We start from the raw sequence: 24,835 nt of genomic DNA, 5'->3' as shown, positions 1-24,835 counted from the left end.
TAACACACATAGAGTATATTTCTCACCCAGGGCATCCCTCGGGGGGAGGAGAAGATGGACTCAGCCCATTGACTGATCCCAGCAGTTTTGGTGGAGGTCTTCTCCCACTTTCTCCCTATCCCCAACTTACTTTTATACTATTTTCTTTATATTTGGGAGGAGTTTGAGTGTCTCTAGTCATAAATACCTTTTATTTCTGATTGGTGTATTTAATGGGAGGGGGAGCGGTGGTTGTGGTTTGGCACCTGAGGAGGAGTTCGACACGGTTGTTGCTTTCAGCAGCAGAACATCTTGATTCTCCCTTATCAGACAGATACTGTATGGTCTCAGTACCGCAATGTTCTCCCATTCTGTTGGGATTAGAATGGAGGGGGGCCACATAGCCTCCACTTTGTTCCACACTCCGTTCTGTTTCTGTGAGCAGATGTTTATCGTTGTACTGGGGAGCATGTCAACCTCAGTCCATCAAGGAGCTGCAGCTGCTTTTTACCTTAAAATTCTGAATTTCCTCTAGGTTTAACTCTATCCATCATCCCACAGGCCCAAGTCTTTAATTTACAGTGGTGAAAAAAGCTTTCTTCAAACAAAAATTTAAACTCCAACACTAATCTTTTTGATATATGGAAAAAAAGCAGGCCTTAAAGTTTGATTCTTTCATGTTTCACTGTTATGTCTAAAGGAAAAAAAAAATCCACCTGTTTGAAGTTACAGTGTTTTTACTTTTAACTTTATTCAGCTTGGAAAGCAGTTTGGGTTCTTACTATTATAGAAGCATGACAATAGGATTAAAAAAAGTCAGCAAAACATTTGAAAACTGTTGTGGTTTTTTTTTTTTTTTACATTACAGTTTTAGAGTACAGAATATGTGTGAAGTCTTAGGTTTTCACTACTGATAGCTTTAAGTACCCTCTAGTTCCTTCAGCTCTTGACTGTTGTAAGTAGTTCAATTTTCCCAAATTCATGCTGTTAAGACTTATATAATTCTTTCACTTATGTCAGTAGATGCTTGTGGGTGTATAGAGACTGATTTCCAGAACATTACCTCAATAGCAATTACCTTCTATTTGTATGTATAAATTCTACTAAGGCATTTCTGTTCTTTTTGATTATGTTTTACTAAAAGAAAGTGAGAATGATTATTTTGTGTTGCTCATCAGGCCATTTTAATTTTGACCATAAACTCCTTTTATTTAAAAGTCTCTGCAGCAATCCCTAACATGAATTTCAGCAGTGAAAAATACAAAACTTTATTAATAATGCTGACCTTCCTTTATGGATTTAGCCAAGAGATATGCTGGTATTACAGGTTTGCAAAACGGGTTTGCATGTTACCTTTCATTGGTTCTGTAAAATGGAAAATTGCTTTCAGCCTTATCATTTTTACTTGCTGTGCAAACCTACCTGTTGCACAGCTTTGCATTTCCATCACCATGAACCAAAATAATAGTCCAGAAAAAAAATTTAGAAGCTAAAGTGAAAAATGCAGAACGCTTGCTGCTACTGTTGTTATGTAATAAAGCTTTTTCTCCTCTTTCTTCACATAGTGAAGCCATTCTGGTACACTAGTTAATAGACATGATAAAACTCCAACAGAGCTCTAGTGCACTGTTGTTTTTTACATTTACTTAGAGATCATGTTCATGGTTTGCTGCAAAAAAATTAATATGAAAACCCAAGACAAAATAATTTCAAACACCTTGTTCTTTGACTGCTACATTTCAGTTCAATGCAGTAAAGAGTTTTCTGTGAATATTGAGTGGACACAAAGTTAAAGCTGTTACTGCATTTGGAAACAAATCAGCAGCAGTCACAGCTGGATTAGGAAAGAAAACCTGGGAGCAGCCCATTTTAAATGAGTGCATAAACATTCTTCTGGAATTATGTTAGAATTACAAGACGTGTCGCAAATGAAGACTTGTGCAGAACAGTCTTTTCTAGGCATTAAAATTATGGCCAGGGTTAACTGTAAAGTTAAATGCTAATAACGCTTTTAATAGCAGAATTCTATGTCTGAAGGTATTTTGTTTGGTTAACACTTCATTTCGTTGACTTGCATATAAAGTTCTATCTGTCCTATTAGCTAATTATAACAAAATCTGCAGTTTTAATTTCAAATAGAAACAAACCATTGAGCAGTACTCTGTTGTCTCTTTATTGCTTGACCTCTGCTGCTCAAAGGTAGTCCTGAACTACCTTGCTCATCGACATGGCTGATAACCTTTTCCTGTCAGTGACATAGGCCTTGAAAGCACTCTATGCATTGATATGTTAAAATCTTTTGATACTATGTATTTAGAATATTGTTTATTTCCCTGGGATGATAGGTGTTGGAAGTGCCTGTTTCCTGAATTATATGTTGAATTAAACCTACAAATTTAGATGTCTGTGCTTGCAGGGAGATCAGAGTTGTAGTAAAGTTTACATTATAATGTTCTGCCTTGATTTGGCTTAAGCAAATGCTATTTGAAATCAGAAAGACTTTTCAGAGGTGATCTTGTTGTTAACAATAGGTGCCAAATGCTGAATAAATTTAAATGTAATGAGATGTATTCTTATGTCTCTGAGGTTTGTATTCTAAAATAATAGTTTATTCTCCTTTATCGCAGCTTCCCAAAATATATTATGATACAATATTCCACAAATATTAACTCTGTCATTTAAAGTTGAAGACGTCAGTGTTGCCATGACAATTTAAACACAAACTGATACATTTTATACAATCTATAGCCTTTTTTTTCCCCACAAATTTCCCAAGCAGATGCACTTTTATTAGCTTATATGGAAGTAACTCCAGCTATGATTGCGTTAGCAAGAAGACAGGAAAAGCAAAAGTTCAATAGTTGCATACAAAATGGAACAAGCAAATAAGCAGAAAAATAACTGTACAAAAAAAGCTGAAAATAGCCAACACTGGAACCTGCACGTGTCTTTTGTTGCTGTGCTAATTGTGTTTAATAGAATTTCCTGTTTTATCCACAAATTTGCAGAAGGGGAAAAAATTGTACTTGAGGTATTATAGGTATAATCTCTGATGATTAGGAGTTCTGTCTCTTAGCATTTCCTTTCAGTATCACAATGATATTAAATTCTTAAGTAGGGCTTTTTTTTCCGAAGGGCCACCCAAAGAGCAAGTGAAAGCAGCAGAGGGAGCGATAAGAGACACAATGCCCAGCACACTTCAAATGTAGGCAGCCAGCAGTGTATAAGACTCCAGGGGTTTTACTGTGGAATAAAAAAAGCAGAATTGGTTTAAAATTAAACTGTGAGATACAGTTCCAGTGGTCTGAACGTATGTTGGCAGAAAAACGAGACTGACCCTGCCGTCTACCATGTACAGATCTGCAAGAGTTACTTTAGGAAGTAGCCCAGTGCCCAGGTGCCTGATGGCTTCACTAACATAACAAATTAAAAAGGACATAAATTATTTTATAAACAGAATGTTATATAATGAAATTATTCATGTAATATAATCATATTGTTTGTGGTAATTATCATGTTAAGGATTTAATCAGCAAATAACAACATTGTAATTTTTCCCTCTCTCAAATCATTCTCCTGTATGCATAGTCAGATGCTAATTTCTTTCTAAAGCCCTATGCTGAATGGTTAGAGATCTCTCTCCTTTTTCTTGGGTTTTGGCCACAATTTGCATTGTATTTGAGCTGTCCAAATGAGATCCCAGAGGGCTTCTGAGAGAAGTTTGGATGCCTTCCCTGACTGCTGTTTAAATGTTTGTGTATTACAGGCCTTTCTTGGCCAGGGCGAGCAAAATTGTGATGCTGTTCTGTTGATTAAACCAAAAGTGCATCCTGGTTGTGGAAAATGGACCATTCTTTATTGGATGCAGAGGGAATATAGTTACTAAAGATAAGGGAAAGGCTGAGGTACTCAACACTTTCTTTGCCTCAGTTTTCAACAATAAGACAAGCTGGTAGACAGGGATGGGGAGCAGAATAGCCCCCCTGTAATCCAGGAGGAAGCAGTTAGTGACCTGCTGAGCCACTTGGATCTTCACAAGTCTATGGGACCAGATGGGATCCATCCTAGGGTGATGAGGGAGCTGGGGAAGAAGTTTGCCAAGCTGCTTTTCCATCATTTATCATCAGTCCTGGCTCACTGGGGAGATCCCATATGACTGGAAATTGGCCGATGTGATGGCCATCCATAAGAAAGGCTGGAAAGAGGATCTGGGAAACTACAGGCCTGTCAGCCTGACCTCGATGCCCAGCAAGGTGATGGAACAGATCATCTCGAGTGCAATCACACAGCACCTACCGGACAGCCAGGGGATCAGACCCAGCCAGCATGGGTTTAGGAAGGGCAGGTCCTGTCTGACCAACCTGATCTCCTTTTATGATCAGGTGACCCGCCTGGTGGATGAGGGGAAGGTTGTGGATGTGTCTGCCTGGACTTCAGCAAAGCCTTTGACACCATCTCCCACAGCATACTCCTGGAAAAGCTGGCAGCCCACGGCTTGGACAGGGGCCCTCTGTACTGGGTTAGGAACTGGCTGGAGGGCCAGGCCCGGAGAGTGGTGGTGAATGGGGCTGCATCCAGTTGGCAGCCGGTCACTAGTGGTGTCCCCCAGGGATCAGTGTTGGGCCCAGTCCTGTTTAATATCTTTATTGATGATCTGCATGAGGGGATTGAGTCCATCATTAGCAAATTTGCAGATGACACCAAGTTGGAGGCGAGTGTCAATCTGCTGGAGGGTAGGAGGGCTCTGCAGAGGCACCTGGGCAGGCTGGATAAATGGGCTTAATCCAGCGATACGAGGTTCAACAAGGCCAAGTGCCAGGTCCTGCACTTTGGTCACAACAAGCCCCAGCAGCGCTACAGGCTGGGGACAGAGTGGCTGGAGAGCAGCCAGGCAGAAAGGGACCTGGGAGTTTGGATTTGACAGAAAGCTGAACAGGAGCCAGCAGTGTGCCCAGGTGGCCAAGAAGGCCAATGGCATCCTGGCCTGGATCAGGAACAGTGTGGCCAGCAGGACCAGGGAAGTGATTCTTCCCCTGTACTCAGCACTGGTGAGGCCACACCTTGAGTACTGTGTCCAGTTCTGGGCCCCTCAGTTTAGGAAGGATATTGAGGTGCTTGAGTGTGTCCAAAGAAAGGCAATGGGGTTGGTGAAGGGACTGGAGCAGAAGTCCTTGTGAGGAGAGGCTGAGGGAGCTGGGGTTGTTTAGCCTGGAGAAGAGGAGGCTCAGGGGAGACCTCATCACTCTACAACTACCTGAAAGAAGTCGGTCTCTTCTCCCAGGCAAAGTAGGACAAGAAGGTACAGTCTTAAGCTGCATCGGGGAGATTTAGGTTAGACATTTTGTTCACAGAAGGAGTGATTTGGCATTGGAATGGGCTGCCCAGGAAAGTGGTGGATTCTCTGTCCCTGGAGGTGTTTAAGAAAAGACTGAACGCAACCAGTCTCAAGTGCCATGGTCTAGTTGACAAGGTGGTGTTCGGTCATAGGTTGGACTCATGATCTCAAGGTGTTTTCCAACCTAGTTGATTCTGTGATCTGTCGGATGGTAGAAGGGATGCAATTGCACAATTACGGTGTGAGACGTGGGAGGCAGTGTCATTTTGCCTGGTGCTAAGAGTCCTAAAGCCTGTGTGTTAATCAGTGCTTGCCAAAAGAGAAGGGAAAGTTGGAAAAACGAGGGTGCATAGGAAGGAAGAACATGGCAGATAAGCCCAGAACAAAGTAAATGAAATAGGAAAAAGAAGACTGGGGACTGTAGAGGTGATCTGTCTGAGCATGTCAGCTTAGCTCAGCTCTCAGCTTTGGCCAGTGTCTGATAGAAAAAAGGACTTCAGGTGCATTGCCTGTATAGATATCTGAATTTCCTGTTTTAGGAATTTTAGACAATTCAATGATGTTTTGTAGGACATCCTGACTTTAAACTGATATATCAAAGCAACTTTCTGCTTCTTTCTGATCTCTGTACAGCACCTGAGCAGGAAGGACAATACTAAGCAACATAAGTAAGGGAACTAAATGCACAACTCAATGCACTGACTTTCATATTTAGCAGGTGTGGTGCTGCATCTGTGATGCAGGACAGCAGCTTTCCAGCAACTCTAATACATCAGCATAATTCCTTCTTTGGATGTGTACTAACTCTGTCTTTTGAATGGAAGAAGATATGTGTGAAAGAAATCAGTTTTTAAATTATTACTTGCTTTCCTAATGGCATTTTGGAGAACACTTTCTTCTTGTTCTTTCAATTCTCCTTTAACTTTTTTGGAGAGATTTAGTTATAGCCCAATAATGCAATTGGCAGAACACATTGGGCGCCTTATTTTTCAAATTGGAGTATAAATGTTTTAAAACAGAATTTCCATTTTCTTCCCGAATAACTTTTTTTAAAAGGCCAGTATGTAGAGTAGCAGTTGAAGACTACTCTGTAATCTGCCATGGTAGCAGCTACATTGTATTTTATTTCACTTTTGACACTGATATTTGGCATTTGTAGGACTTGAGAGGTAATCGTATTTAAGGAATTCTAGCTTTTAAAATTTTTGGTTTTTTTTATTGGTACTGACCAGGAATATGTTAGTCATGTTCATTGCTACTTTTGCAGTATTGCAGAGTTAAGTGTCATTAGTGTTTGTTTGGTTGTTTGTTTTTAAGACAGAAAACATTTCTGAATAGATTTTCCCACTTATATATCTTATTTCAGTAGAAGTATGAATTCTTGCTGGATGATATTTTTGCCTGATTTTCATTTTCTGTACTTCCTGAACTGTTTTGAGGTACGTTGGAAGGACACTGTGGTAATAGGAAAGTTGCAAAAAAATTCTTATTCCTTTCATGGCTGCTATTAAAAGTGAAAATATATCTTATTTTAACACTCTTTTAAAGTAATCTAAAGCATGTGATAAAACACATCAAGAAATGAGGATTCACAGGAGCAGGGTGACCATCTGTAACTTGGTCTCTTTGTCTCAGAAGTGCAATTTAATGGCTCTGTGAATTAATGTGCTAGACTTACGACCTGAATAAAAGTCTTATAAACATCTCTTTAAAGGTATGAAAAAGGGAAAAAAAGTAGCCTGTTGTTTTTACACTTTGTCCTTGTCTGTTTTTATTCACCAAGGGAAGGGGATAGTTCTTGAAGAGCATCCAAGTGGGCCTGAATTATTAATGACTAGGCTTTTTTTATTGCACGAGTAGGTTGAACTTTTTTCTAAGACCCTGCTTACTTCAAGCACTTACTTAATGTCTTTGAAGCTGGGGTGTTGGTTTCTTGAACTGCATTGCATTCTTATTATCTTCTGTTATTCATTAATATTGCAGTAGGATCTATAATTTTGTTCCTGGTAGAGACTCTGTGGCAGAGGTAATTTGAACCTGATCTGTGAATATACCTTCTCTGAATATCCCTTTACTATGTCTTTTCTCCCCAGAATTCTACATTTCAGCCTACCGTTTCTTGTTTTTTTACTTCTCCAAAGTAAACTTAGGTTTATTTTACTTCCTTCCCCAATGTGCTTCATCTAGGTCTGTTGACCAACATATATTACATCTTAAACCAAAAGTGCAGTGTTGTCTGGGTCCCATGGCCTCTAGCTGTATGAAGAACACTTCTACACATCTTATTATTTCCAGGAAAAATCCAAAATTTTTTTAAGACTCTCCACTGATTTGCTGTAGCCTGATACACATACCTTGGGTGGGATCCAGGCTGCACTAGGAGCTTACACTGAATTTGTTGTGGAGACACTTGTACCATTTCTTTAGCAATTCTTGGAGCAGAACTACTCATACATAAAAATACCAAGACTGAAGAACCAGCACCTCCAATATCAAGAAATCTGTATAGCGTAGTGTTTTTTTTCTCCCTGTCATTTTGATAAGCAGATGACTGAAACTATCCAAGATAAAAAATCAAATATAGCATGAAAATATTGCAGCACTGGGATTTCATTTAAAGTGAAAAATTTGAAAAAATTTGCTTTAGCTGTAAGTTTTGACTGTTTAGGGTATTAATGGTAGATAATTTTAAAGTTGTGTAGAGTGGTCAAAGCAGAAAATGGAGAAGTACTTTCCCAAGTCATTTAAAACGTTAATCTTTGCAGTCAAGATTTGCTAAGTCTTGATTTAGGCAAGATGTCATGGGATTTGTTTGTAATCCCCCAAAATATTTATAAAGCCTAATTTTATATATGTATGTGTATGAGTATTCTGTGAGTTATGAAGCTTAGTGAATCTACTGCCATTTGGGTTTGAGTCCCATGATCCCCATAATTTCCTTTTCATTCATTGTCTCACTTCTTACTATGTCCTCTGTCTCCTTGTGTTCCTCCTTCAGTTCCTCCAGTTTATGTCTACAGACTCCATCCCTTTCAAATATCATTTAGGTGAGAGATGAGACATATTCAGTATGTGTAGGTTTCTACTATTAAGATCCTGTAAGATACCACTTATCCTGAAGGCTGTCTTCACATCAAATTTGGTATTTTCAGAGTTTCCTTTGACATGTGGCACATTTAACTAAAATACAGCAATGAATGAGCAAACACAAAACCTGCAAATCATTCAGCCTTGTTTCTGGTGATGTGCTAGTTGTGTTTGTTATTTGTATTTAGAAACAGGTGCACTCAGAAAAACTTAGTATTGAAGGGAAAGACTGTTTCCTTCACAAAGTGGCTTAGTACTGTTCATTTGATAAGAAAAACTGTTGGCATACTTTCACAGAATGTGAATATGAGTTGCAGAGTCATGGTCTAGTTATTTCACAAAAGATGATTTAATGGTAGTTTGTAATAGGAGAGGAGGAGCAGAAAGGAGAGGGAAAGATATATGATAATATATGATATAAAAAATTGGGCACGTATTTAAAGATAGCTGAAGTTATGTAGAAATAATATTGAAATACTTACCCCTTAACTTGAAATGGAATATAGTAATATGCTGTTCTCACTGCTGTCACGCATCTACATTTTAATATCTGTGCTGCCTGAGATTGTGTATGACTGCTCTCAGGAGATGCACCTGATGATTGCATCTACTGCAGATGCTACATGAGGGGAAGAATTGCTGCTGCTTACATCCTTTATGCTTTTCTCATTAGAAGATACTACAAAGAGCTACGTATTTTTTCTCGCTTGTTTATATATATTTGCAATTTTTCTTTGTATTCTTTCAGCTCATGGAAAAAACTGACAGAGACTACTACACTCTGGATGACATGTTTGTTTCCAAAGCAGCCAAAAGAGCACGTAGTGGGGAAGAGGAAGAAATACAAAGAAGAAAAGCAATACAGGAGCACCAGCAGCTTGCTGCACGCATGGAAAAGTGCCCATATTGTTTTGATAGCAGTGCACTTTCTAAACATCTTATTATTGCAATTGGCACCAAGGTAAGAAAATAGCAATTAACAAAATGTAGAAATAAAAAAAGAAATTATGTTAGAGGGCTTTAAGAATGAAATTGCTTCTATGGAATTATTTGTGATTCTGTATCTTATTTTCCTTGCCCTTCCAGTTGCTTCCACAAATTTGTCAAGGGTGAGGGAGAAAAAGATATAAATCTCTCATGAATTTTAAAGCTTATCTTTGCTATCAGAATTTGTGGAAAACAGGAGCAATAATGAAAGATCTCAGTGTGGAGATTAGACTGTAGGTGGATTTGTGGAAGACTAAATCACACTTCACTAGAGGAAATTTGAACTGGTCAAGAATTGTATCTTGATATCAAAGAAAATTAAGTGCAGAATTCCATTTTTAAGCTTAAAATCCTTTGAAATAGACAGAAGTTTGGTTTGGAAACCTTCCTGTTTCTGTAAGTGCTTTTAAAAGTTGCATAAATATTTGTATTTATAACATCTGAAATGCCTCAGTATAGCCTTTTCTGTCATTTTTTTCTCCAAAGTTTCCATTTATTATTGATGTTTTTATTTGATCAGCAACTCTTTATAGGCCAAGGAATTAAATGCATAGATGTGTATTATGTACATTGTGTTTTTTGTTTTTAGTAGAGACTATAAATTAATACAGATCTGTGTGTATATGTGTGTAGATCTGTGTGTATATGTGTGTATATAATCTGTGTTTATATATATGTTTATATATCTAATAGGTAGGTAAGTGTAGAGAATGTCCTGATTTTGCCTGGGATGGTTAGTTTTCTTCCCAATAGCTGGTACAGTGCTTCGGTTTGGATTTAGGATGAGTATAATATTGGTAACACACTAATGCTTTGAGTTGTTGTTAAGTAGTGGTCAGAGATTCTTCAACTTCTCATACTGTCCTGCCAGTGAGAAGGCTGGAGGGGCACAAGAAGTTGAGAGGGGACACAGCTGGGACAGGTGACCGGAACTGACCGAAGGAATATTCTTTATCATATGACATCATGTTCAGTGTATAAACTAGAGGGAAAGCTGGCCAGGGGCCACTGCTTGGAAAATGGCTGGGAATTGGTTGGCAGGTGGTGAGCAATTGCACTGTGCATCACTTGCTTTCTAGGTTGTTGTTATTGTTGTTGTTATTTTGATTATGCAGTTTCCTGTCCTTTTAAACTGTCTTTATCTCAACCCAAAAATTTAATTTTTTTTTCTGATTCTCTCCCCTGTCCTACTGGGGGCAGGAAGTGAGTGAACAGTTAGGTGATGCAGCCAGGATAAACCATGACACAGAGTATGCATTTCACTTATATATATATATATGAAATACTTTATTGAAAATGCAGGCTGATATTTATCTATATTAAAAAATATTGGAATTGCCTAAACAGTGTGCTTTCATAATAGTTATGATACCACTTTTTTTTATAAAGCTGATATTACTGCCTTGTTGGTGGAACTACTGTTTGGATAATACTAATTCATTTGAACTACTGGTGGATAATGGGATCTTTCAAAAAACGCTAGAATTACTAGTACCTTGCTGTGATTAGGAGATAATGGCTTCTATTGGTTTGAATTTAGCAAATGATGAATTTCTTAGCTTCAGCAATGGAAAGTTTTTAACACTTGAAAAATGGGCACCTCAAGTTTTTCTTTGCTTTTCGTAGGTGTACTTGTCTCTACCAAGCAACCAGTCCCTTACTGAAGGTCACTGCCTGATAGCCCCTCTACAGCACCATAGTGCAGCCACTCTTTTGGATGAAGACATCTGGGAAGAAATCCAGGTCAGCTGAGAAACTGTCTCCTGTCTTCTGACAGTTCTGTAAAACAATTTTTTTTTTAAATAATAATATACTTGTCATAAGTACCTATTTTCATAATTTGCAGTCTGGCAGCTATTCTCTGATTCCACTAAGGGGCAGAACGTTCTCACATTATGGATGAAAATTAGTGGTCAAATATTAAAAGAGAAGCAGGGCAAATACCGAGGAAAATTTCCAATTCATAAGCTCTAGAAGAAGTTTCTTGGAATGTTGCAAAACATGCATTGTTGGAGGTCTTTGAAAAGGAACATCTTTTGGGGATGAATTAGGTACAGCTCATTCCTTACAGAAAGTGGAATAACTGGCTTCACAGGATTTTCTTGGGAGTGCCAAGTAAAAGCAAGGATTGTCAGAGCAGGCAGATCACTTAAAATTAAATACAAGCTGAAAATATATTATTTATATATCCTCAGTTTTTTAAGCTCATGTGGGGTTTGGGTGGATATCACTTGAAAGAGAACGATCTTACTCTTAAAATCAGTGTTATTATCCAGTTTTCTACCTTCCTTGAAAAGAATTATTAGAATAAAGTGCCAAGCATGATGGCCTGTGCTTTCCAATTGTCTTATGAAGACATTTTGAAGATTTGGAGTTCTGTTTTCTTTGGAGATGGAAAATCAAGGAAGGGATATAACAAGCTTCTGCCTCAGATATTCACAGTGGTTGTCAATCCCCCACTGCCTGCCATCAGAATTATTACAAGGCGAAAACAACTTACAAACTCTTATATTGAAATATTGGAGACTATTTCAGACTAGAGAATAGCTTCATTGTTACAGTTGCTGAGATTTAAAACTGGCGTGATTCATAAGTTTGAAATAGTTTAAGTAATGTTGGTCTTACCTCAAGCCTGGCAGGTAGATTCTCTGACTTTCCAAATTTGCTCCCCACATTGATTCTCATGGCTGACTGTAATTTTTATACAGTTTTTCCTAGTAAATTATGCTCCCCTTCAACCCCCTCTTCAACCCAGAGGTAGGAAAAGGAGTTCTGTTGTGTATGACAGAAAGACCTAAGAAAGTTGAATAAGAAGCAAATAAATGCAAAAAAAAGGATCAGGAGGAACAAAAGAGCATGGGGGAAAGGGATAAATGTGTTTATCCTAGAACTTCTCTTTATCCTAACCTCTTAACTAAATAATTATAATTTTTCTAAATTTGTATGAGAAGGAAAATAGGATAAAGGAAAGATAAGCAAATGCAGTTCCTGTATTTAACACTAGACTTTTACTTGCTAGAAAAGGCAACTAGTTGCTAAATCGTTATCCTTTGACCCTGTGAATGTATTCATAAACAGCTTAAACATTTCTTTAAAATAAAGTACTTTGGAAGGTGATGGACACAGATGAATTATTTTTTTTCCCCAGCTTCTATGTAATTCGGTAGGAGGAGTCTGGAAGGCTTTAGGAAAAGTATGAGCAGACAGTCAGTGACTAAATTTTCTGATGCCAAAATGTACTTCATATTGCTGTTGAAGGGAAAAAAATATCACACTTCAAATATTCAAAAAATGTTGGATGAAGCACATGTTTTAGCTAACTATTTTTGCTGAGTTTTTTTTAAGATATGTTAGAGTAAAGCTAAAAAGGGTTCCTTTTACACTGTATGCCTTCAAGCACTTGAATTTAACATATTGTGTAGTTTAGACTGATGTGCTCACTTGCAAAGTAAATATGCATGTAATACTTTTAATATGAAAAGATATAAATCTTTACACGTTCTGTATTGACTGAACTGTTGCATGTATTAATGGCATGTGCATCCGAGCATAAGCCAAGCCTTCTCATTTGCCCTTATGAATGGTTTTCTCCTTTCCAGTGCAAATTATCCTTGGTGGTTTGGCCTGCTCAGAATTTGGAGGAAAAATGCATTTAAAAACAAGAAAATGCAGTTGGGGAAATATTAGCTAACATCTGCTGATATTCTAGGCTTTTGGTGGATTTGTATTTCAGTTGATATTGCAGGGTAACAACAGTAAGTGATAGTCTTTCTCAAACTTTGGTTTAGTATGTCCCTTACCTCACCACAGTTGCTTGTCTCACTGTATTTCAGAAGGTCTGGGGGTCAGAGCAAAGAGGAGAAGGCCACAAGCTATTAATTCAGAGTAGCCTGTTGCTCTGTGCTGTAAAGTTCCCTATCAGCCATGGAACACTGGGCAGTATTTTTTAACTCTTGTTTCGTCAGCTGTGTTAGGGGAATGATGGTAGTGTTTTCCTGTCACAGTACGGAGCAGCTCATTATTGAGGAAAGATTCAGGACACTAAGCCTGCTTTGAAGTGCTTAAATACCTAGTTAAGATATATATTTGACCAAATTTCTTAGCCTTTTAGTTTGATTCATACTGTGCAAGATGGCAAGGGAGTGGGGAGAAGAGAGCTCAATTTCTAGACCTGTTTCATTGAAAACCTGATAGTGATTTGTTTTCCCTCTGTTTTACTTCAATACATGCTGATGTTGGTGAATATATGTTTTTACTTAAGCTAGTTTGATTCATCAGCTCTCCATTTATGTTAGGATAGGGATGGGATTAACCTTTAGATGGGATTAATCCTTTAGATGGGATTAACCTTTTAATGGTGTTGTTTGTATTTCTGAGCATTGTTAGTTGAAAAAGAAAACAATGCAAAAAGGACAACCTATGAATTATGTGAGTCGTAGACCTATCGTACCTCTGGTCTACAAGGCTTCTACAGTTTCTGTGGTTTCTTGTCTTACACTGTGGAAATGGTATAAGGGAGCATGTATAATAAAAAAATCTTCATCTTTAAAAGCAGTTTTCAAGATCTTGAGAAACTTTCAGAAACATTCACCCTGTCAGAAAGTCAGATCTTTTGTGCATTTGAAAATAAGTCTAAATGACTCTCAGAAATCATCCCTTGTGCTTTACAGTTTAGTTCAGCATCTACACTGTAAGCTACAGAATGATGCTCTTGCATATCTTGGATGCAAATACCAACTGTCAAGAGTCCTGGAGCAGCAAAAGCGAGTTGCTCTTCAGGAAGGCAAGTCAGTGGTGGATGACAGGCAAAGCAGGTGGGGAGGTCATCTCACTGACAAGGCACAGTCTCATGGTACCCAGGCCAAGAGAAGAGAGCAGTTCCCATGATGGTAGACAGGGTCAGACATGGCCCAGGGGTGGCCAGACAAGTCTGCACTGATGACTTAAATTCAAGGGGAAGTCAGGGCCAAGAGCTGCCAGGTATCTGGCTGGGCACAGGCGTCTCTGAAACTTAGCTCAGGCAAGGAACAAAAGTGAGGGCCTGAACTTAACTGCAGCTCCTGAATGACGGAGGCCAGGCCCACACTTCTCACCACATGCCAACATGCCAGATGTATTAAGTATTGCATTTGTTTTACTTACATACAGTGAAGATGGTGATTACAGCCATGGCTTTCTTTTAAGGCAATGTTAATGTTTTACTTGAAGATCAAGCATACCTAGTGAAAATATCTTCCTTTTTTTTTTTTATATATTAAACTGTATAATTGGAAAGAGGAGTGAAAGGATAATGGTAACTATAGTCAGTACAAACCAAGACATCACCTTCTTAGAAATTACAAGCTTGGGACCTACTTTTAAAGCTATGTTGTTTTATGGAGCGCTACAGTTATGAAGATTAACATAGTTTTAATTTATATTTGTGCCATAGGAAATATAGTTCATATTAAATTGCTGAATAATACAGAATTTTCCTTGTGTGATTGTTACAGTTTTCCATTTTATTGTGAGTTTATTGCAAATATAATACATTAGTTAAATAATATAATGTGTCTGCAAGCTTTGAAAAGTTAATTTAAATTGCACTTTTTTTTCTTTAAACAGATGTTCCGAAATGCATTGGTGAAAATGTTTGAAGCTAAAGACTTGGACTGTGTGTTCCTAGAAACAAACATGAGTATGAAGAAACGGTATCATATGGTATATGAATGTATTCCTCTTCCAAAAGAAGTAGGAGATATGGCTCCAATCTACTTTAAGGTACACAAAAATGTTTTTTTCTTAAGTCATTTGAATGTATGTATCATAAGTCACCCTATTTCTGGAAAACATTTTTATATTCCAGTGCTATTTTTGAAAAGATGAGTTCTTTGATCCTACTTCTTGATCCATTCTTTAATCATATTCCTTGATCTTAAAACAAGCCCTGTGAGGTAATTCAGTTTTTCAAGTAGTCAGTGGAAGATCTGTATGTGACTGAGCACTTGTCACAAGTCTGACTGCACTGACAAATACTGGAAGAAAGTGTGAGAATTGTAGTCTCTTGAATTGCTTTAAGGATTGCAATACTTCTCACTTAAGTCCTGTGGTATAAACTTAAAACACCATATATGTGCCTTGGCAAGCATAAAATGGGAAAATAACGTCAACTGTTTTAAGAAATACCAATATATGTATTGTTTCATCCCCATTTTATTTCAGTAAGTCCAAATTTTACACATATTTTAGGTCTCTGATGAATGTTATGACAGCATGATAGATACTTCTATCGCCAGCTTTTCTGGTTTCTTTCCCCTGACCCTGTAAGAAAAGGTACATTGAAGCTTTTGTCTGGAATTGAGGCCTTTCAGCAACTGGATCATGATTCACCCTTTATCAGTAATTTTTTTATTTGTTCTTTGAAATATTAGTTTTGCTTTCTGGAAATAATGTGATTGGTTTTTGATGAAGTGGAGCAGCAGTATGATGAACAACAATGCAGTAACTTTTACCACATTTGAAACTTTCCACCTGTTAGATATGACTACTATGCTTCAGGTTCTTGTAAAACTTGTGTTTTGTCTGAATACTCAAGGAAGGAGGGAGAACAAGATTTAATGCAATGTTGTTTGCCTAAAACTTGTCTTTCAGAAGTTTGTACCATGAAAATACACAGCAAATGAAATTGAAAAGACACCTACACTACACAATACCCAGTTCTATACTATGGAATACAGAGTCAGCTTTGAAGGTTTTTAAGGGCAGTCAGCCTTCTAAGCTGGATTCTCCTCTTAGTGTTTAAAAAAAACCAAACAGGTTAATATAGTGTAATGAATTCATAAGAGGGTTTGTATGGGACGAGTAAAAAGAGAATGTGACTTCATAGTTGAAACTTGTTAGAGATTATTTGTGTAAAGCAAAAGTTAAATCTCAAAAAAAAAGAAATAGAGGAAGTGAGTAGAGTGAGTCTGAAGATACATGATGTCTTTGTAAAGTAAGTTGCAGAAATCCGAAAAGTTACCAAAAATAAAGTTACTTTTTTAAGAAGTAATTGTTACTTGCTGTACAATGTACTTCGCTACAGTTAGTTCTTTGCTTGCTGCATGTAGGACTATTTTCACATTTAGATAAAATGATTTTACAGAAAGCTATAATGGAGTCTGATGAAGAGTGGTCTATGAACAAGAAGTTAATTGATCTTTCTTCAAAAGACATTCGGAAATCTGTAAGTAATGAAATGTATTAAACACTGAATTTCTCAGCAAATTCTTCTCATTTTTTTTCATTACTAACTGTTTCAAAGAGAGAAGAAAGGGAACACAATTGGATTAGTGCATGAGAAGATGGCATAGGTATAGTGAGAATTAACAGTCTGACTGAACTCCTAACTGACATTAGGGAAAAGATTCTCATTTATTTCAACAGTTGGTGGATTGAGCTGCAAGCATTTGTTGAGAACAAAGCTGACACTTTGAGGACATGTACCAGCACGTTTCTAGATTAAGAATTAAGGTAGAGCAAAGATTTGCAAATTACTTTCCTGGAGAAATTATGATATTTCTTTTTCATTGACCTACAACAGCCATTTGCGTTGCTAAGTTTGTGAAGTGAAAATATAAATAGCATTATGTTTCTTTCTTTCTAAAACAAGGGAACAGTGCTCTTTCTGTCTCCTGGATACTGAGCTGAAACCTCTTTGTATAAACAAATCTTAAAGGAGCAATGCTGGATCTGTTAGGTTCAAAGATTGTTCCATCTTTTTAATATTGAAGTGGAAGATGTGTGTTATATAGACTTTACCACAAGTAGTTTACTACTATGTAGTAATAACACTCAATTTTTAATAGTGTCTTTTGGTAAATATAGCACCTTTTCACTAAAAGAAGATCACAGTTTAGGAGAAAGAGGAGATGAGTTTTAACAACAAGACATGAAGCCACATACTACAAAAAGGGAGATGGAGTGCAGAAGAGCAAGGGATGCAATTAATTTGCAGCAAGGGTTTAGGAAAGACTATAAACTTAAGGTGGATGTAAACAGAAGACAAAATAAGTATGTTTGGGATATCTTCTGCTCATTGTTGTTTCAGAATAGGAAAAACAAACATCTGTCACCAAAAAGTGAAGTATAATTTTCTTGACACATTGTAAGGCATTAGGACACCAGAGTTCTTGAAGAATCTTCCTAGCCATACATTTTTGTATGGCCATATAGCTATACTATTATATGCTCATTTGAAGGTAGGCCAGTTTTCAGATTAAGTCAAGACAGTTCTTTAAATTAATACAATGTGTCTGAGTGTAAATTGTTACACAGTTGTGAGATTTTAGTATTATTTTAGGGCAATGGAAATTCAGAAAGATCAGAGAGTATAGCTTAGAGACAGAGCTGAGGTTTGGGAAGTTGGAGAGTCGTATTGAGAGAGGGTGGTACCTGGAAGGAGGGTCAGACACGGCTGAGACATAACCTAATGGGTGGATTGTGTGCCAAACTTGTGTCCAGAGGTAGAGCTGGAGCATCCAGCCCTTGCACAGCATCGAGGCCTTCTCTGCTTCTCCTGCTCCTTGCAGCAAGGGTGCTGGGGGTAGCAGTGGGCTGGGAGGGTACACAACCAGGAGAGTTGACCCAGCAGTCAGCACTGTTCAGCAATAGCCAAAACACTGGTATGCTCTCAACACTGGTTTAGGCACCAGTCTGAAACTCAGCACTATATGGGCTGCTGTGATGCAGATTCACTCCATCCCAGTCAGACCTGATGCTTTGCTAGACACGAGTGAGATAAAGCTGACCTTTTTCTTAAGGTATCACCTGCCAACCCATTTTTCCTTATTTAATAATTTTTTTTAGTCCATTTAAAATATTTTATGTTTCTTGCTATGCTACATTGCTCCTCTGTATTAAATCTTAATTATTTTTAGAGTCAGTTTTTAAGCAATATATGGAACATGCCTCATGAAAATTGTGTAGCTATTTAGATTGTAGCAGAGAAAATGCTTATGAATTGGAGGCTTTGTAAATCTTATCAGTACAGGAACATCCTCAACAATTAAAAGAGTGGAAAATAAGTTATTGCAGTGAAACAGCAAAAATTACTTTCAATACCATAGCAATAAATGGATCCACTTCTCTCTGTCAGGCTGAAAGGTCTATGTTGTGGCAGGATATCCAGCTTCTTCTCTGTAGTCTGACTGAATTACTAACTTACCTGATTTGGCAAGTTATTGATAACTTCCAGTCATGTAGAGGGGGTTTCTCGTAATGTATTTTCCATAAAGGTGTTTCCCCTTCTCCCTGAGTGTCAGTGTTTTCACTGGGTAAATATTTGCTGTTACCACTCAACACCTTACCTTTGATAAATGCAACTTGCTAGTGGTTGTCTTAAAGTTTCTGCTAAACCCTTGTAGTTCAGAGATGTGGAGTCAGGAAGGCATTTGCTCAGTGTGCCCACTGCTGCCTGGTCCATCCCCAGTGTCTTACCTGGTGCAGCACAGTGGCCTCTGGAGGTTCTCCCACCCAGTAGTCTCTCTTCTTTGTCTTTTTATCTAGTTGCTGTGTGTTCTTCTTTCCCCTTACCTGTTTGTTTACTGTTTCTCTATTGCATTTTTATGCTGCATGTAGTTGGTTTGAGAGGTGGTTTAAAATAAAATGTTATAATATCAACTGCAAAAACGTGTTGAAATTCATTCAGTTGTGGGGAGGTTGACTAGATGCCAACACTTTGTTAAACATCTGAAAATGTGGTTTTACACATACAGGTTCCTAAAGGATTACCATACTTTTCTGTGGACTTTGGCCTTCAAGGAGGATTTGCTCATGTGATTGAAGATCAACACAATTTCCCTCATTACTTTGGGAAGGTATTGTTACGTAAAAGATTAATTTACCAATTATAATTTGTTTTGGAAAATTTAAGTAATTAAAACCAATGCTGTCAGAACAGTTACTTTGATATACCCTATTGTCTATCTTTTCTTGATGAGTCATTGTAACTTGGCTTGTTGAATAAAGGATCAGTTGATTTTTTCATTAGCTGATACACAGATTGTGGTTCTAGATTTGTGTTTCTTTTGAATTAGTAGGAAGTGTTGATATTTGACATTTTAGATATTTAATCTTACAGGTGGAAAATACTTGCATCTATTTAGGAGTTTTCATGGCCATAGTATTGACATATAGGTGCACTGATTCCTGCTTGTATAAATTAGGGTGCATACACATACAGACTCACAGACAACTCCCATGAAAATCCTCATGTGGTTAGATTACTCCCCATGGTATACAGTGTACTGTTTATACAGGCAGAGCTGTACTATGGGAAGAGTCAGTGTGACAAAAACACTAAGAGTGACTGGGGAGAAATATAACACCAGAAACAGCAAAGTGGGCAACTTTCTTTTTCTGAACTTACCTTAGTCACAAAGGTACTGATACATTAACAATCTTGCAATGTTAGGATGTTTCAGCAGTACATCGGTATGCTGTGCTTAAAAGAATTTTGCTGAGGCAACCATCTAACAGCTGCAGTTCTGTTTTTTAAATTGTCTTATTTTTTAAATTGGTATATTTTTCAGAATTTCAAGTTTTAATTAGCACTTTAAGAAAACTGACAGTCTCGTAATTTGAAAATACATATTTCTTTATTTTATTGTAAAATAGCGTTAATTAATATGGTAATTTTGCATTTACCATTATCTGTCTTTCTTCTACTCGCAAAGGAAATTATTGGTGGCATGCTGGACTTGGAACCGCGGCTCTGGAGAAAAGGAATCAGACAGAACTTTGAAGAACAGAGGAAGAAGGTGTTGCAGTTCGCACAGTGGTGGAAACCATATGACTTTACCAAAAAGAAAGAATGAGAACAACCCTGCAGTCAAGAACTATATGAGCCATAAATTACCTTAATGGATACTTCGTATGTTAAGAATAACACCAATGTGTTATGTATTGCTAATATATTTTAAAACAGAGGATAATGTTTAATTGCTGATTGTCTGTTTCTGGTTTGGACACTGTGGATCACATGAACCTGCAAGCCTGACAAACCAGAATTGTACAGTGGATTTAGTTTTTCCTTTTTCAGCTGAGACAAAAGAATAATATCCATGTGGCCATTGGAGTTCTTAAAAATGTAACTTTTACTTTTGGAGTTTTTACAATCTTTGAGACAACTGATATTTTTTTATATTGTATTTAGCCAGTGCTAAATTATCATGGTGACCTTCTGTAGAAAGGTCTGTACATTTTAAGAACATTTTGATTAAAACAAATACGTTGTTGTGGAAGAAAACTGTACAGAAAATGATTTTCTGATTCTGAGTCCTTGTGGTCTTTAAGTTGCAGTCATTGCAGTAACATAAACATTCACAGAGGATGTGATTGATAAACCTGCTGCTGCCTCCCTGCACAAGAATTATGGCAATTTTTTGTACGTTCTTTCAAGCACAAAGGATGATGAGACAGTCCATAGCTGGTGACAAATGACAACTTTAATGGTAACAGTTACTTTTGATAACAATTAAAAAAACCAAAAAACAAATGAGAAGGGTGGAAGAATCTTAAGGGAAAACACTCTGCACTGACCAGCAAAGAAAACCATCATAGGGATCGTCCCAGGTGACTCTTCTCTCCCTAGGCATCCCATCTAGTGCTACAGATGGTTTGCAATAGTAGTTTGCCATAGTAGTTTTCATCAGGACCTGCTTAAACTCCCTGCTGGTTTTCCTGCTTGTGATGCTGTTAGTGCTGATTGGAGCACACTCTGATGAGAGGCAAGAGTTGCACTTTAATTGATTGTTAAGCATGGATGTCACTAGGAAATGCCTGTCTACTAAAGGACCACTGTCCACTGTTTTATTTGCTGGGTTTTGTTTTTTCTTTTGTGTAAACGTTATGAAATGGGGTAGGGAAGTGTGAGGGGGAAGAAGAATGATTCTTGCATGACTGTCCACCATTTTCCATGGGAACCCTGACATAGCACGCTTGGGCTTTGCAGGTGCAGAGTTGGGAGAACAAAGAGAATAGGAGACAAGGACAGAAGGTCATGGATAGAAACATTGCCACAGCATCCTCCCAGTGCACCAGGGAAAGGGTGCAGACTTGTGAACAAAAGGCTGCAGTGCTATGGGGAAAGGCTTCAACCAGCAGATTGAAGGCCCTTGGCATAGGAGAGCTTAAAGCATTGTGCAAGTGTCTCAACGTGCTTCCTATTCTTTTCCTACTGAACTATTGCTCTCTACAGCTCCCTTAACTATTGTGAGACTGTGAGCTGCTTAGATTAATAAATGAATCACTAAATGTTAAAGGCTTGAATAAGTGTTCATTTCTAGTGGTCTTTTGCAGCTTTCCTGAAGAGCTTGTACTTGCCCTGTTCCCTCACCTGCCACCGCATTTTGTCAAGTAAGTCTGGTAGAGATAGAAATCTGCTGTGTTGTGAATTATTTTCTGGAGGATCTTTGTAAAATGGTGTCAACTGCAAGAAAAATAACTTAAAAATAAGCTTTCATGATAATTTTAGTAATTTAATGTTTATTTATATAGTGTCCACCAGGAACCCATGGACAAAGGGACAGTTCTAACTGTTCTCCAGTAAGTTTTGATCTTCCTTAGGCTACTGGGGAGATTGCATAGTAAATAGGATGTGAAATAGCAGCTGCTGGTAGTTGTTTAGAATGTGATAATGCTGAACCAGTCTTTGGTTGTGTAAAGCATGACTAAAAATAGTTTTCTCTGAAAGTGTATATTGCCTTCAGTCTCATCTGCCCCCCGGGAGGATAGCTGGAAAAAGCAGAGGTGACTGTTTTTAAGACCACGGAAAAGTCTTTATCCAGTGCTGTGCTGGAAATGCAATTTTTCTAACTGATATCACTTCTCTGAGAATTCGTGTTCCTCAAGGGAAGCACTGTGTTTCACAAAGGATATCTGACTTGTACGTAGGAAAGTCCTCTGACTCATAGTCTGTGCATATTATACAGGTTTTCTTTGGACAGAAAGGATTCTGAAATACGGAATAAGGGTAACTCAAGCTAGTGATATGGGAAAATGTTTTTTACCCTATTAGAAGTTTTCAGAATGAGAGAATGTGCTTACCACATACGCTGAAAATAGTATCTTCTTGTAATTGGTCACAGACCAGACATGCATACTTTTAGGGTAAGCTGTTCTTCTTTATAATTATCTTTAAATATTCATGAGGCCATGACAGTCAACACAGCTTGTTAGGGCATTTGTGGAAGGCCTGGTATGCTTAGACTTCAGTCCTTACTCTTATAAATATTAAAATATTTTAAATAAATCTCCTTCATCCAGAAGAACACCCACTACCTAAATTCTTTGGCACTAAGAGGTGGAAAATGTAAATTCAGGTGTCTTCAGGGAGAACAGGGATTGGAAGCTGGATTTCTTACATTCTTGTAAACATGCATCCACGTACTCTTCTGTGTAATCAGGGAGGAAAAGGATCTTCTCCCTTCAAGCAAATCTGTGTGTGTGATTTAACAGGTGTTGGAACATATCTGTGTCCTGCCCTGTCTTACAGGGAGATCATGTAATATGTGCTGCTACTCTTCTGCATAGTGCCTGGCATAAAATGCAATGTTTCCCTGGTATCAAGTCAGCTTTTTCCAACTCTGAGGACTCCCCTCCTTTGCATTCCCTGGGTATGCTGAAGGAATTGTGTCCTCTCACTTTCATTCCAGGTCTTTCAGCAGTTTCAGGGAAGGGTGCTGCACCAGCACAAGTGCTATTACTGCTGTTTGGTCAAGCACTGGTTGAGGCCTGAGCAGGAACTCACACTCCAGAGTCTTTATTCAATTATGTTTGCCACAAAATTCTCTAAGAGAGAACTAGAATGGATGCTGTAATTAGGCAGGTCTCCCTCAAGCCTTGATATGAGGATTTGCTGCCTAGTCTGTCTTGGGGTGAAAGAGCTAAACAGGCTCCATTGAGATGTTCACTTTCTTTGCTTTTTCTCAGGCTGTTCTGTTCAACCTGGGTACTCCCCAGGCCCATGTAGTTGTAGAAATGTTGCCTGAAGCACGTGTCTTCTTGTTCAGGAGCCATATTTGGACGTTATTATTTTTGCTCAAATTGAAAGAAGGCACTGTGAATTTGTACCGCACCATTAGCTACAAAATGAAGTGCAAAAGCTGCCGTGGTGTCATTATTCTTATCCATAGCCAGTGTTGCTTGATGTCAGGGTGATTGCCTGAAGTCATCTGTGGATGTAAACTGAAGTAATGAAAAATGAGATTGTTGTAAGCTGGGTGAACTCAGTGGAGCTAAAGTGGAAAGCAAGACCTTCTGCTGATTATTAGTGTTTTTCCAAGTAGGTAGTTCTCATTTAAGCCCATATTCCACTTGCTTTTCACTTCTCCTTATGTGTTTCCTTTTGGAGTAAGGCTGTGAGATGCTGTGTTTAGTGCAGTTTTAGTGTAACAGTGGTGGATTGTTGCTTTGCACATGTTAAAAGACCTGGAAGAGAACAACATGGATTTTGTTGCTTTGGTAGAAAAATAATATAGCAACATTCAATCTTAGGTCTGTTTGGGCTGATTTTTTTTTTTTTTTGTTTCAGTTGGTTCATGAACCCGAAGAGTGGGTTATTCTCAGAGTCATAATCAAATGTGAGTTAGTGAGATTTTACGTACTGAATTCAACCAACTTGTTTTAAATTTCATATGAGTTCTGAATGGAAAACAACATGTTAAAATTAATAGTAACTCTCATGGCAGAAGTTCACCAATCTCTTGAAATCTATGAAAGAAGAAAAGTTTTGATGAGTCCCTTGAGAATTCTGTCTTTGGTTGAAATTTCTTGAGCATTTCCTGTTTTCTGCATTTGTCTTTTTATCGTTACAGCATGTTTTCTCTTCCTAATCCCAACTGGACTGTGGATGAAAATTCATGCAGGGGCTGCTATACTCTTAGTTAAAGTGTAGCTGTTTTTGAAACAAGATCCTTAATATCCTATGTAAAAGTGCCATTTTCAGTTCTCACAAATCAAGACAAGCTAATCCAATAAGAAGAAACAGACATTAGAAATCCAGTCTTGCAGACATCATAATTCTCATGTGCACACTGATGTATCTGTGTGGTAATGTTACTTTTCTAGATGTTGCACTTGTTTATATTGTTAAAAGTGAGAAGGGAAGATAATATACTTCAAGGAAGTCATGCTGCTACACCCTTTACAGGGAAGTTGGTGTAAATTTTACCCCCCACGTTAAGAACCACTGGAAGTTAGTTCTAAACGAATATTTAAGATTTTCTTGGGATCTGGATTTCGAAACTAATAATAGAATCCCAGGATTGTCCCAGGGAAATCTTTGGCAAAGAGTTATCTGTCATTGTCAAAGCTGATGCATTTGACACGCTATCCTGCTTGGTGATTAATCTTGCACAACTGCCCTACTATCTCTGTTTATTCTGAGACTTATAAAAATCTGTGAAGTACTAGAACTATATTTTAAAA

The 24,835-nt window shown here is 37.9% G+C and overlaps 1 protein-coding gene across 1 annotated transcript in view; it reads left to right on the top strand.

The window, feature by feature from the left end:
* Positions 1–21,668, top strand: part of CWF19L2 (CWF19 like cell cycle control factor 2) — a 70,729-nt gene extending 49,061 nt beyond the window's left edge. Inside the window, exons 13-18 of the mRNA XM_064645214.1 lie at positions 9,150–9,362; positions 11,015–11,131; positions 14,993–15,148; positions 16,512–16,592; positions 19,123–19,224; positions 20,083–21,668. Coding sequence (XP_064501284.1) covers positions 9,150–9,362; positions 11,015–11,131; positions 14,993–15,148; positions 16,512–16,592; positions 19,123–19,224; positions 20,083–20,223 — 810 coding nt within the window. The 3' untranslated portion in view covers positions 20,224–21,668. The remainder of the gene's footprint in view (positions 1–9,149; positions 9,363–11,014; positions 11,132–14,992; positions 15,149–16,511; positions 16,593–19,122; positions 19,225–20,082) is intronic.
* Positions 21,669–24,835: the final 3,167 nt, after the last annotated feature.

This window comes from Pseudopipra pipra, chromosome 2, assembly GCF_036250125.1.
Source record: "Pseudopipra pipra isolate bDixPip1 chromosome 2, bDixPip1.hap1, whole genome shotgun sequence".
Lineage (NCBI taxonomy): Eukaryota > Metazoa > Chordata > Aves > Passeriformes > Pipridae > Pseudopipra > Pseudopipra pipra.
Note: the sequence above shows the minus strand (reverse complement) of the source record. Positions and strands in the feature narration are given on the sequence as shown.